The sequence below is a fragment of the Dromaius novaehollandiae genome, chromosome 3 (genome assembly GCF_036370855.1).
Source record: "Dromaius novaehollandiae isolate bDroNov1 chromosome 3, bDroNov1.hap1, whole genome shotgun sequence".
Taxonomy (NCBI): Eukaryota; Metazoa; Chordata; class Aves; order Casuariiformes; family Dromaiidae; genus Dromaius; species Dromaius novaehollandiae.
In genome coordinates, this window is record NC_088100.1 from 88,608,406 (window position 1) to 88,623,218 (window position 14,813).

Sequence of the window (14,813 nt, forward strand, 5' to 3'; positions counted from 1 at the left end):
TAAGATCTTCATTTCCATTTATTAAAAAAAAAACATTCCACTTGCTGACTAATGTCTGTTTCTGTTTGAGTGTGTAGGTGAAGGGGAATGGTCTATTTTCTTATCTTTCCAAAAGAATCTCATTGTCTCCTTGGTGAGTGAGTGTATGAATATTTTGGAGTGCTTGTATTTAAGAACTTATTCAAAAGCTCATAAACCAAATGTCTAATCAGATTTTGAGGAAGCTCAAGGGTAATACCTTTCAAGAAATATCCTTAACCAGTTTGAAGCTCTTCATTTCTAATGTTTGATCTGTGCTTGTTCAGGTTCACAGCACTTGTGCATATGAGTATGGATCACCTGAAAGTCTCCATAATTACAGAAACCATGTAGTGACTGCTTTTATACCTATGGCATGATAGATAGTTTTTGGGTATCCCAAACACCAAGGCAAACATATCCTTTCCTTTTATGCAGTTGTCGATATGCTTCTTTCAAGCCCCACCATCTTGCAGCTTCAGAGGATCTGCTGAAGCTAATGGGAATGTGCTGCATTGGATGTGAAAATTTTATTTGAAGCAGCGAACCCTCATTTGGCAGTAGGTGGAGAAGTTGTGATTAGAAGAGAGATTGCCCTGAGATAAATCAACTCATCAGCTTTTTAATTGCCATCAAGTTGCCATGGAAGTGAGGGTCACTCCCTGGTGACAGTCAGTGCTGGCAGTTGATTAATGAGTTCAGAGATGGACCATCAGGTATATGAAGTGCATGGACTAAGGTGAAGTTAGGTCTGTGTGTGTACTCTGCTCTGAAGGAAGAGCTTCATAAATCTTTGGCTGCTCAGTACTTCCCATTATGGTAGTTGATGAGATTGGTTTTGGGGTAATTTGAGGTGATGGGGCAGAATGTTGATCCAGTTCATTCATTGCAAATATAAATAGCTGATTTAGCAAAGGCTGTGAAGAGCTTGAGGAAACTATTGTTTATCGAATTCAAGTGTATTGGATATCCCAAGTGGATATACACAGGTTATATACACTGAGACAAAAAATGTCTGGTTGCCCACGTGGTGGACATGTAGGGAGGTATCCTGGCAGCCAAACTAAAATAGTAAAAGTACTATTAGATGATTTAAGTCCAGGATTGTAGCAATAGCCTTCTGAGAGCACTGCTTTTCAACGTAGTGAATCAGTAAAGCAGAAAGGCTCAATATGTGACTAAGATGATCAGGGTACTTTCAGCAATTTTGCTCATTCCTTATAGAATACAGTAGCTCATTTAGCACTCCTATCCTCGAGGTATTACAGCTGATTGATTGTTTCCAAAATGCCTAAAATAAGGATAAACTCTTAGATTATCTTCTTGACTAAATTAGAAAGGGTAAAACTTTCTATACAAGCAACAGAGGTGGCCTGGTGGTTGGTTGACAAAGATTATGGACTAATCTTCTGCAGAATAGAAAAAACATCTCCACATCTTGTCACTTCTTCCCTCCAAAGTGCAAAACACAGTTCTTAACTTTGCCTTTAATAACTGAAACACCTACCACAGTTGAAATAAAGCAAGCCTATGCAGAAAAAAGAGAACTACAAGACAGAGATAAGTATTTCACTTGGTATGCTTCACAAAGATACTAGATTGCTATTGCGGCGGTAAGGATAGGCATGAGAACTGAAATTGAACAAATGAGAGACTAGTTCTAGTGGACTGTTTGGAGGGGGAAGGAAGTTATGCACTGGAAGACTGCTAACCATAATTTGGGATAGTTCCTTGTAGGGATATGTAGCAATTTTGCAATGCACATGGGTGAACAAAAGCTAATTTGTGGTTGAGATGAGGGAAGGAGGAAAGGGAAGTTGTTAGGAACTGCATGAAGTACAATAGATGACTTGTTGCACCGTGGTAAATTAATGCAAAAGAAGAATTCTAGAAAATGAAATCAAAGTTTTGCAGAGGTGCTTCAAAAAGAGCTGACCTAGCTTTCCCTGAAGTCAGTAAGGATCTTTTAGTTAATTTGAGGAGACCTGGGTGCAGTCCTGATTGAACTTCATTTGTTCTTCCTGACAACTAAGTGCTGGGATGTGGCTTCCTAATGTGGAAAAAATGCTAAATGGGCCATCAGAAAATTGAAATCGTGGGGTGTTTAAAATCCTGTAAGAAAGCCAATGAAAATGGGTAGTAATAATCTTGATTTTCCAGAGAGATGATAAATAGTCTGGGACCCCAGAGGATGACTTCTTATGCTCTGTTTTGGCTTTTCTGAAGAAAGGTCAACAAAAATACTTAATAACCAAGTACTGTGTTATTTTACAAAAGCAAAGAAAGGTGTTCTTTTCTGAAATAAAAATAAATACTTACACACGTCAAAGCCATCTCTTGTCAGCTAAGGTGAAATTGAGCAAGGATTATACACATACAGTCACATATAGTTTACACTTTCCCTTCCATGTGGAGGGAAAGACACAGACCTTATTGATGTTTCTAGTGATGGGGTGAATTTATCCTATTAGTTTTAATGCAAACAAGCTTAGGTCTGAGCCAAAGTGTTGTAGATTAGCGTGACAGAAGCAATAACCTTGTTCACAGAGCTGCAAAGATGTGGTGACTAGAACGCCCCTTTACTCTATCTGCGACCCAAAGGCACTTCTGGTTGAGGAGGGGTAAGCTAGTGGGCTTTATCTGGTGACACTGATCTCTCTTTTTCTGTCTTCAGATCTCTCAGCTCATGACAGAGACTAGTCGAGAGGGCCTGACTGAAGCAGCGTTGAACCGCTACAATGCAGATAAACCCTCTTTGTACAGCTTCCCTGGTTCCCAGAGCACATATGTTGCTAGTGATGTATCCACAGGCACCTCGGTGGCAGCATCATTTTTTGCCAGGTAAGAGAGACTTCTCAGATTTCCCTTCTCAGGAAACATAATTTCTTCCAAAATGAGATGATTTTGCAGTGCGGTAGACAGACTACAATGCGCATGTTGTGGTCGAGAAACATGGCTATAGATATAGGTCTGCCAGAAGCTGGCTGACTTACTGTGAATACGTTTAGTCCGCCTGTGTGCCTGTGTCTGTAAGACAAGGATGATACTTCCACCCTCTTCTGTAAAATAACTCTTGATTTGGATTAAAATGTGATCGCAATTCCAGAATAGTACCAGACTTACTGAGATTTTAAAGGCGGTTCCCTGAATGAGAAGGGCTTATCTAAGTACATTTCTGAGACAGGCAATTAATTGTAGAGCTAGCAATTAATTGTAGAGCTAGCTGGAGGCGGACAGTTCTGTTTGGCAGGCAACCTTCTGGTTTCCTTAGTGAATTTTATTTCCATGTAGGCAAATTATCATTATTTCTACCTCCAGACTGAAAAGTTAAGGTTTAGGATTTGAGTCTCTGTTCCTGTCATGCTGTTGATTTGATCTGAGGGTATAAACTCAGCCTCAGAACCCCCTTTCTGTTAAACATTGAGTCAGTGTTTCCACAGATCTGCGAAGAGAAAGTTTCATAAAAAAATCTTACAGCTATCTCTATTAATTTTAGCAAAAATTTAATGGGCATAGCAGCTAATAAATGAAAGATCCACCGCCAGCAAAGAGAATGTTTTTCTGTGCAAAAATACGCTGTTTGCAGAACATAATCTTTTTGGCCCACTTGAATTCTGATGTAACTGAAGAAGTTGAAATAATCCTTTGCTTTTAATGCTCCCCAGTAATTAGGGAATTGACTTGGGAATATTTGTGGAAGCAATGAAATAACATGAGAATAAGCTATTTTCACAGGACTTCAAATCCAATCTAGTGAGATATCTGAATTTCAAAACATTGAGTGAACTTTTGAGTGAACGCCTCAGGCATATCCAGATTAACCTCCCTACCCTTTAGAGCGCCAGCTATTAGTAATTCCACATGATTTTATTTCATTTTAAAGAGAAATGAAAAACATATAAAGTTGCTGAACTTTGAAAACAATAAATCTGGAAGGAAGATTTTACTTTCCTGTTTGTTACTCTCTACTGGGAGGACTGTATAGGTTCAACCAGTGTCATTCTGCATTTAGAAGGATTAAGAGTAGCATTTCAGAGGAGCCAGTGCACATTGTTTACCTCTGAATTGGGAAAGCTCTGTCATTTTTTTCTTATAATGTGATGCTACAATAGCAAGTATGGATGAAGACAGTGGTCCTGATTTGATGCCCTTTTCTGTTTAACTGCAGACAATTTAAATCAAAATTGCTTAATGTACTTATTTGGTAATATCTGACTGGAGTGCAGATTGGGATTAGCACATATTTTAGCATGACTTGCATAAATTGATTTATGAAGATGGCTTAACTCATTTGCTCTTCATTGTTTCACTGTTTTGTGCTGAGTGAATTCATTTCCTCTTAATATACTCTGCTGAAATGCAGGAAACTAATTAAATTTACTCAAAATCCCTAGTGTAAATCACAGCATTTTAAGTAGAACTCTGTTAGTTTCTAGCTGATGGTATGAATTCTTGGGTATGTTTGTCCCAACAGAGAGTTCCCATATGTTTGGGCTGTTTATTTTTAAGCCGTACTTTGCAAGACAAAAGTGACTGGTTTAGCTTGGAGAATTGCATGATTAGATAATATCACTTATACAAATCAGTTTTGTTCTGGACTTCAAATTATATCATCTGATGATAGTTAAACCAGCAAATACAAGTCAGTCATTCACTGCTTGACCTTCAACAAGGAAATCCACAACTTGTTCTCAAAATGTGGAACTCTTGATTCTTTCTGTTTTGCATCTTATATGCCTATTTGCATTTTTGTAAACTTGAGGTAAGAATCCCAAGTAACCCATATGTTGTGTACATAATATTATAAAATACAAAGTAGAAGGCAGCGGTTGTCAGACCTGTTAACATGGTGCTCTGTTACAGTATGAAACAGTCATTCGTACCAGGCATATGAATTCTAAATTTTTGATTTTCTGCTTGTAAGTGGCACATGGAGTAGTGACTACTAGCTAGCGTGGTTTTTTGACCATGTCACTTAAGATATTTTCACGAACGGTAAATAAGAAATTATCAAACACCCAGGAAAATTTGCTAATTTGAAGCTGAGGTTGAAAGTAGAGTTGTGGAAAAAACTCTTTTTAAATTGGAATAATATCCCACTGTATTTCACTCTAAGTTTCCTAACAAGCAAAGCAAACCTCAGATGAGACATAAAAGTCACCCACTGCCAAGAAGAAAACCCAATTAACTAAAATGCTATAGCATGGAGGAAATGTCAAGGCATCCACGAGAACTTTTGGCTGTAATTACTTGAGAAACGGCAGGACTGGACTAGACTAAGAACTGGGAACTCGTAATTTTTATGTTCTCAGGCAGTGCTAGTCCAACAGCGATACTCACTGACCAGCCTACAGCTGGCAGTGAGCCGTGGAGAAAGGTCTGAAGGCCACAGTGACTCTCAGTCTTCTGAAAAGCCAGCAGACTTACCAGTTATCTCAATACCTAACTGTCATATTTCATGATCTATGGCTGACAGATTTCCAAGCCTGTTAAAAGGGCCGCAACTTCTGTGAATTATCATTTGCTGGGATATTGCTGCAAGAGAACTTCTGATATGTCAGAATCCCATGGGACAGAATGTAAATACTTTAAAGAAACAAACAGTGAAAACTGTCCAAAGTACTGTGTTGGCAAGCTTATGAATATTGGACGATACAGGTATGAATAATGAATTTCAAATAGTGATTCTGGCATAGAAACTCAATTCAATTGATTGCACTTTTCATGAGAAACAGCAAATTTGCCTTCCCATTAGAGGCTATCACTCATTTTAGTCTCAAGTACCCTCCACTCTGTGCTAATTTAGCATCATCTTACTTTTTACTAATAATGTATTAGTGACAAAAATAACTCATTTAGTGAAACTGAAGTAATACTAAGAGACATTTACACAAAAAGAATATTCCCAGAGCATTTTAGGATTTGTGCATGAGTTAACTTTGGCCTCCGTTTTGGATCTTTATCGTAAGATGCGTCACATCTTTAGTCCATGGCAGGTTAAGACGTACTCTTGCCTTGTTTCCTCCAAGCGCAGTGTAGGAGTGCGTCACTGCCAACCAAAGAAGAAGTACATACCAGTGCTGATGCTGCCGAATAATTAAAAGAAAGGCCTTCTGTCATTAGTATCTGAGTAAAAATTGTGTTGTGATCCAAGCTGCAGAGTATCTCAGTAGTCTTTCAAAGCATGAGAGCACAGACTAGAGGTCAGAACTGGACCGGAGTCTTTCAGTTGTCATTACAATAACCCATTGGGATCCTGGTACAGCTCCTTGTTTGCCCTGCCGCAGTAAACTTGCTTTTTGAGAGAGGGCGAACTTTCACTGCTTCAGGAGGAAGGGTAAACATAAATACCTGTTTCTCTTTGGACCTTGAAAAAAGATAAAAATATTGAGAAGGAGATATTTTTAAACAGTAGTTTTGAAAGTTGTTTCTTGTCATTGGTCAGGAAATGTAATAGTGTATCCTGAACAAAAACCCACCTCAGTCTGAAACCCAGTATAATCATATTTGGATTATTTGAGCCTGATGGGAATACAGATAATCTTGAGAGTAGACTGAAAAATCTATTCTGGGGATCATTTTCCTTGTCTTGTTACAGTTTAAACACCAGGCAGGACCACACAATACTACTGTTGTAGATGAAGCAAAGCATGTTTTTCAATTGAAATGTAGAAGTGTCCAGATTTTTGAAATACTTTGTATTTTGAGAAGAAATAATAATAAAAGTCCTTAGCTTCATATATAACTGGCATGCAGCTTCTCAGCATGGGAGTAAGCTCTAGTTACAGTTACCCCCGTTCTTGGAAAAACTGTTGGTGATCTTTTTCATACTGGTTGCCCATCCGTGTGTGGTTTGGCGGTTGGGTAGGAGGAGGTTGAGGCAGTGCTGGACTGGGAAGCAGTATTGCGAGTGTGGTGTTTCAACTGCTGCTGCACTGAAGTGAATGCTCCACTGATTTCCCTTTCACTGCTGAGAATCCTTTTAAAATCTTTTTTTAAATTCTGGTACATACTGCATGGAATACAAAGCTTATATAAGGATGGTATTTGTGGTCCCTCTTGTTAAAGCTGCTGTGTTATTTTGCTGATGTAGCACCCCAGGGACCCCAGAGTTCTGAATCTCAAGCCCCTGCTTTGTGCACATACATGATAAACTGTCAACTTATCACATGGCTTTTGATATTTGGTGTTTTTCCTTATACATGCAATATTTCTGTGACTTTTGTTGAAACTTAAAATAGGGAGTAAGTCTGCACAGTTTGTCCACTTGTGGGAAAAGCTTTGATGTCCAAAGGCTTAGAGTCCAAGAACACCAGGGCTTTTTCTTTTCCTTAAAGATTGTGGAGATTTTTTTTTTTAATTAATCATATGATTTTAAGTTCTGGCTTGCATTTTTTGGAGGTCTGGGGGAAATTCAAAAAAATGGACTTTTTTTGGCATTGCAACAGAGCGTTTGTCTGAACGTGTGCAGTAAAAGTATGCAACAAACAAGGGCAGCAGCCAGTAGAGAAGGAAAAAGGTGAGAGTGGGGGTATTCCTGTATCACAGAGCCCAGCTTTGGCTGGCGTAGCTCCATGGGAGAAACATTTGATTTGTATCAGTGGCCTGGCTGTACCTGGTCTAGCTGAGGCTTTGCACAAAGCTGATTTAGGGTCTGCGCTCATGCAGGTTTCCACCACCTGGTGTGGAGCCAGCTCTCAGGAATCCCTTCCCGGTCCTGCAGGAGCCTGCGCCTGTGCTGGTGGGTTGTGCACGCCGTGGGGTGGTGCTCCTCGGCTGGAGGCACCTTGCAGGAAAGAGTCTGTGAAGTTTGTCAGAGAGCAAAAGCTGCTTGTCCCATTCCCGGGCCCAGTTTTGAAGAGTGTTCTGTTAAAGTTTGGACTGTTTGGAAAGGGTCTGGGTGCAGAGAGTGTGATTCAGAGTGCCAGTGTTTCTTCCTGCTGAAGACCCAACTGCTCGTTCAAGCCATGTGGCGGTTCCCTGGTTTAGCCCTGCTTGAAGTGTCCTAGATGTCAAAAATGCTGACTTCGGCATCCTTGAGAGAAAAGTATTTTCTGAGACTTACGTGAAAACATATTTTGGTTTCTTGCTGACCACACTATGCAGAACCTAACAGAATTTTCTTTCATTAGCTGAACAAACTAAATTTGACGGTTAAATTGTGGTCAGTCTCCCACACATTCTGAAGAACTACATATTAACCAATCTGATCAGAGTTTGTGCTTTTTTCCCCTCATCCTCATGATAAACTGCATAAGAAATAGGTAAAATGAAGAATGTTAAGTTTAAAGATCCATAAACTGTCTTTCAGTAGGAATGCTGGCAGCAAGTTTTAAAACATCTGTAAATCGTTTTCACAGATATTACTACCTTCAAAGTCTGTGTTGGGGCTGAGTAGGGGAAATTTCAGTCACAATGATCTCAGTCAGCCTGAAAGACCGTGAACCAAATATTTAAAATTGGCACCTAAGTTTGAGTGCACAACTTTAGGGACTGATTTTTCTTACTGGCTGAGCACTCCTCAGAAATGTAGGAGATCCATGTTCATAGTCACTGCTTTTCTGTGCTCCCCACTGCTGTGAGAGCCCTGACAAAGAGGCTGTTTCCACTTGGAAATGGGCCTTCCTGTTATTTGTGTTATTCAATGTTATAAAGTAAATATCAAACAAAAGAGAATCCTGACTCTCCCAAAGCCAAACAAGACTAGTGGTTAGGGCATACAGAATACTCTCACTCCTTTTCTCAGCTTCTGTGTAAGCAAAATAAAAATGTCCCTGCAGGAAAGCTGTATGTGTTATGTGCAAGAATAGCCAGTGTCGTAGTAGTCAGGGCCATGAACTGGTATGCAGAAAAAAATGAGGGGTTAAGTGCCACATCTGGATCAGGGAAAGCAAAGGTGTTTGCATGATCTCTGATTTTGTAGGAAGTTCTATGTCAGATCCAAAACCATTTCCAGTGACAGTCTTGTCAAAGCTAACACATTCCCCCTGGCACTTTTGTTTGGATCAGTTCATATCTTTTGATTAAATAAAAGTTTAACAAAAAGATTCCAGACTCAGTCTGTTTCTAACTGGAAGCGTATAAGGTACGTGTCCAAAACTGCGGTGGCTGAATCATCGTTACTCACTCTTCATTGCTATTTAAACAAAAACTTAAGAAAATGTATGCAAATTTAACTGTGGCTTGGAAATCTAGTTGTGATAAATTTAATTTGCATTGTGCTGTAAACGTAGATAAATAATTTGAAACTTCATGCCAAATAGCTCCATGCTATATTGGCTGCAGGTTAATAGATATTATTCACAGATTAAAATACAGATAATGGGCCCTGATTATTGGACAGGATTTTGGGAGTAGGTATGTGGAACTATAAAAGGACATATGCTAAAACTACCCTTAGATTATCATAGAATGCTATACTTGCAGGGACTTGCCATATGTTTATCCTCAAAGTACGAAACTGATGAAAAGGGTGTAAATCCGCCGCATGTTCCTGGTATTGAAGTAATCCACTTCAGATGTACAGGGGGCTGTGCCTTAATTTAATAAATCTACTGTTCTGGACTGAGCATGTTTTAAAAATAACTGTTTAGAACTGATTCGAAAGCTAAAGACAAAGACACTTATCTGGGAACAATTTACTGACTGTTGAATAGAGAAATTAAAATTCCAGGCCACCAGAGGTATGGTACTCTGATGTTGTGTTGCACCTGCTGTTGTACACTACCCACGGGGACTGTTTTCTGAACTGCACTTGCCCCACATCTGATGTGTTTTTACTGAAGATAAAGGCAATAAAGTTATTACTGAATAATGTTGTTATAGAAATGGTCACCATGATTTGGAGTTTCTTGTGTAACTAGCCTTTCACTGCCTTGAGAAATCTTGATAGTAATGTTCTAAGTAAAGCTCCTGATTCCTGTCTTTTTCTTTGGAGAGTCTTTGGCCATCAGGTTGCTTCTTTGTGGTGCAATCAGCAGTTTCATTTTATGAATATGTGGTTCTATAAAGCAAAGGATACACATACTACGGAAGTTCTCCTATTAAGAGATTTTTTTTAAATGGATGTCTTGTCTCCCAAGTATAATTCATTATATTCGTTGTTTCCAATGTATATTGCCTGAAAAACAGAAGCTCTTAACTTTCTTCTGATCCCTGTAAGAATCTGTGGTGTTTAGCTGCAGCTTTTTTTCTGTGTGTAAGTGCTCTGCATGATTTCTTTCAGTTTTTACTTTGTTTTGTTTGTTTTAATTGTATATAAATCTGTGGACGTGCATCTAGAGTGAATTTGTCCTATTAATTTTAATATGAGCAATTATATAAAATTTTTAAATTTACAAAATGCACTTGGGAATACACTGCATTTATATATTTTTCCCCCTATTTCTTTGGTCTGCTTATTTTCTCAAGTACAACTTGATGAAAATTTAAGGTAACCCGGAACTCCATTAGCTAGTAAGCAAACACTGCCCATCTCCCTCAGATTCTAGAGTCAATAACTGATTATATTACCATGAAAAAGGGCAATAATGCAAACACCTACTTAATCTACTTCATATATTGTACATGCTTTATAGAAGCTCTGAGTGTTATGTATCCCCTGTCAAGGCAGAAGAGGTAACCAAAATACCTTCTGGCTTCTGAAGTTAGCAATGGCCTTTGCCCCATGTTTCTGAGATGTTACCTTAGCTTAAAGTTTACTCTTTCTGTGTCCCACTGATTGCTGCTATTACAGGTAAGAAGCTTCAGGGCTGTAAATGATGGTGCTGGCCCCCATTTGTGCTGCTACTTTTGTATCTTAGATGACATGGACTGATAAACAGCCTGTGGGGCAGGGAAGGATACTGGATGCCGGTCACATGTCTCTGAATCCCCAGTTCTTTCTGTGGTTTGCTAAGCAGGGAAGGAGGTCCCCCTAGGTAATATGGAGGCTGAACTCATGCTACTGTTCAGACACTATGCTAAAACTATGGTAATTTCTTCTCCACTTCTAGCCACATCATGTGATTTCCTGCTGATTTCAATAGATTGCAAAGGAGAAGCTAACTGAGGATGGGTTTCTGATTTTAAGAGGGCTTTTGGGGTACCATATTTGCTTCATGAACACTCGCTCCCTGCTGATTTGGGGAAAAGGTAGAAGGAAATGAGGCTATTTCCTTCCCTCACCATTCCACCCAACTCTGCCTTTCCCTGCACCTGACATGTATAGAGAGGAAAAATTGCTGGCAACATATGCTGTAATCCCTCAGCACCTGTTACAAAAGACTCCTGGTGTTTAATCTTGGCTTTTACTGTTAGGCCAGTGGAAATAAAAATGGACAGCATTAATCTTCTGACTTCTAGTATAGTCATGACTGCCAACTATAGTATAGGCAACCTTTTGTTGATTTACTGTTTTGCATATTTCTTGCTTCCCTTAAACCTTGACATAAGAGATCTGATTTATAGTGTCTCTATTTTGGCCCGCAGAGAGAATAAGGTGAATTGATGTAGTTGTACTATCTGAAGCAGAAAATTATACATAGCATCTGTTGTTTTTTCCCTCTGTTTTTAACACCACCAAACTAACCTTCACTCAAAGAGATCATAAATCCAAAGTAACAAGACCTTTTCCTAAATACCTGGAAGTTCAGAGTGGCAAACCTTTTATTCAGATTACTGCTTTCCTGTTACAAGAAGGACTGTTACAGTGCTGCCCCAGCAACCTTGAAATTCCAGCTGTGATTTACCCTGTCTGCACAGTCCTGCCTGCCTGCCTGCTCAGGTTCAGTGTTTTCTTAACCTTAAGAGAGCAATTTATTCAACAGCTGAATGGCTTTTCCTTACCATTACTGATGAATACAGACCATTTTCATTTTCTTTGCTCATAGAATAAAAACTCCAACAGTGAAACTCGTTGAAACTTCGAAGTATTTGTTTATTGCCAAGGCATGTAGCATTAGGTAGACAACTGACATCTGGGCTTGACCATATCCATCTCTGTGATGTGGTTATAAAGTGCGAGAAGATGAGAGTACACCTGTTTGCAAGACTGGGAGGATTGTAGCAAACAGATTTAGAACCTCAGCTCTTTGGTCAGCTGTAGGTTTAACATGATGGCCATTTTGCAGCTGCTGTCAACTGGCATATTTCAACCAAAATATTGCTTTGGTGTCTTCTGAGTAACTCAAATTCAGCGTTACATATGTAAGAGCAGGATAGTGGCCCCTGAGCTTTCTAGCAGGCATATGTGATTGGCTCTTTTAGATGCCTTTCAGGAGAGAGACCTGTTAAAGGAGCAAACAGGAAATGTATCCGTTTAAGGAGCAAACAGTTACGGGAGCACTGCCATTGACAAAGACTACTATCCCTGTGAATCCATTCCTTGAGATTTCTTTACTCTGAGGTCTAGCTTTGGAGGTTTTCATGTGATTGGGGAATTTTGGGGGGCTTTTTCCCAAGTGTTTTTTCTGTTGTTTAGTGAGGAATTTTATCACACTGCAGCCATTCCCTCAATCAGGGTGTTGACAGGGTCTGCCTCTCCTCCTCAACTGTCTCTTTTCAGGAAATTCATAGAAACTCAATTTCTTTAAGATCTCTATTCCTCTGGTTAAAATTGGTCAATAGATTCAAATGTCATTGTAGGGTATAGACAGAGAAAGTCACTTAGATCGTGTGCTAGTCATCCCCATTTCTTTGAAAAACTAGGCTAAAAACTACTACTGATAACTAGTGAGGTAATCCTTGGCTTTATTACCCCAGCCATCATAAGAGAAAGATACTAACTAAGCTAGTTATTTTATTGCAAGAATTAGAGCAATAATCTCTTTGAATCTAAGAAAAAATAGTAAGTGAGAATTGTGGAAATACAGGCAAAGACTGAAAAGACAGTATTAGCAGAAATTAGTCCCATTTCTTTTCTGAATACCTCTTTGTATGCAAATACAGGGAGAAATCAGACAGCCATTCACTAGAAAAGAAAAGGTACATGGAGAGAAATTCAGCAGCATTGTGTCTCTTGTTCAAGCCATCTGCACACAAGCTAAATTACTAACCTGTCCTGAACAGAGCGTAATGACACTGTATGAAAGGTCACAGTTGTCTCTTTCTGCTTTTGTTTTTTGTTACTGAAACAGACACAAATGAATATGAACCTAATATGACTCTAAGCTTTCTCACTACAACAGCTATTCCTATTCCAACTCTCCTCTTCTGCGATGTTTGCCCCTTCTTTATTCTGTGCTTTACACAGCAGCATCAACCCTTTATTGAGGCAGAACTCGTTTACTTATGCAACCTTGTGGAAATATCTGACTAGTTGTGCAAGGTGGAAGATGCCTGAGCTATGTCTGGCTATGTACTTCTAAAATGCACAGTATAGGGCTGTGCAGAGATTCCAAGGTGGTCCCAAGGGCCCTGCGGCCTTTAGTTCAGGATGCTTAATTAACTTACGGGCTTCCTATTTGGAGATTGCTTATTCTAATTCATCTTGGGTATCTCTGCAGGACACTCCAGAGTATGGTGCATGCTCCAAAGCTTGTATTTATGTAGACATCGACTGTTACCTGCCGTGAGTGAGATACAAATCATCATGAGATAATACAAAAGATCACCTCTCTGCTGCTTGAGTTTTTAAGAGTTGTCATGTTTCAGCAGCTCAGGATTTTGTTTTTTATCCTCTCTGCATGCATGAGGGTCAGAAGCATACTTGCATAATGAAAGCTCAGATACAATAATTCTATGATTGTACAAGTCTAAGAGAAACATCCTGTATGACAGAACTCATGAAGTAATACTGAGAACTGATAGGAGTGGGGAATAAGTATATCTTCTGCAGGAAGCTATGCATAGGAATAAGATTAGAAGGAAGAGAAATAAAATAAAACTTTATAAAGGAAATAGAAGTGTTTCACTAAGTCATGAAATTTTTGATTAATGCATTAGAACAATGCAAAACAAATTGGGAATGCATTAAATAGACTAAATTTTATGAAATTCTGCATTATGTTTAATGACTCTGCTTCTGTTGGGATTATGCAAAGGTAGGTTTTTATGCTTTAGGGCATTAACTGGAAAAAATATTATTATTAAACCTTTCAGGTAATGCTGAAATGGTGGTGATGGGAAGACTGTTATTCACAGATTGCGTAGTCATCTGGGCCAACAGTATGTGTTACATCACTGTCAAATGTATTATCATAAGTCCAGGAATAAAGAATGTAGACCACACTTACAGAATACAGGCCTATGTACTGAGAAGCACTTACCGGAAAGGATCTGTGTGTCATGGTGTGTAACTACTTGCGTATGAGCTCACAGTGGGACACTGTGGCCAAGAGGGCTACTGCAATGTTTGAATATCTGTAGGAATAGCAACTTACCGTGAGAGACTGGGAAGTTACTTTAATTCTGTATTTGGAACAGATATGGCCATTGCTAGAATATTCAGCTAGTTCTGATGTCTGCAGTTTGAGAAAGATACAGAGAAATACGGAGAAGCCCCAGAGAAGAGACATTAAAATGATTAAAAGTTTGGGAAACATGCTTTCTGACAGCTTGACTTCTTTAGTTTATCAAACAGATTTAGAGAGAGATGTGTTGACAATGTGCAGGGAACCTCTTCAGGGAGCAGAAACGTGATACTAAAGGACTCTTCAGTCTAGCAGACAAAAGCATGTCAAGATCTAATGGCGGGAAGTTGAATCTAGACAAACTCAGAATCTTAATGAAACGTGCATATTTAAGTAAGGGCAATGACCTGTTGAAATGAACAAGAGTAGTAGTGGCTTCTCTTTTAATGTATATGTTTTAAAAAT

At 39.1% G+C, this 14,813-nt stretch overlaps 1 protein-coding gene across 1 annotated transcript in view; it reads left to right on the forward strand.

Annotated features, from left to right (window-relative positions):
• KIF26B (kinesin family member 26B) overlaps positions 1-14,813 on the forward strand; it is a 311,723-nt gene that overhangs the window by 119,810 nt on the left and 177,100 nt on the right. The window contains exon 4 of the mRNA XM_026102604.2: positions 2,693-2,859. Within this exon, the coding sequence (XP_025958389.2) occupies positions 2,693-2,859 (167 nt within the window). The remainder of the gene's footprint in view (positions 1-2,692; positions 2,860-14,813) is intronic.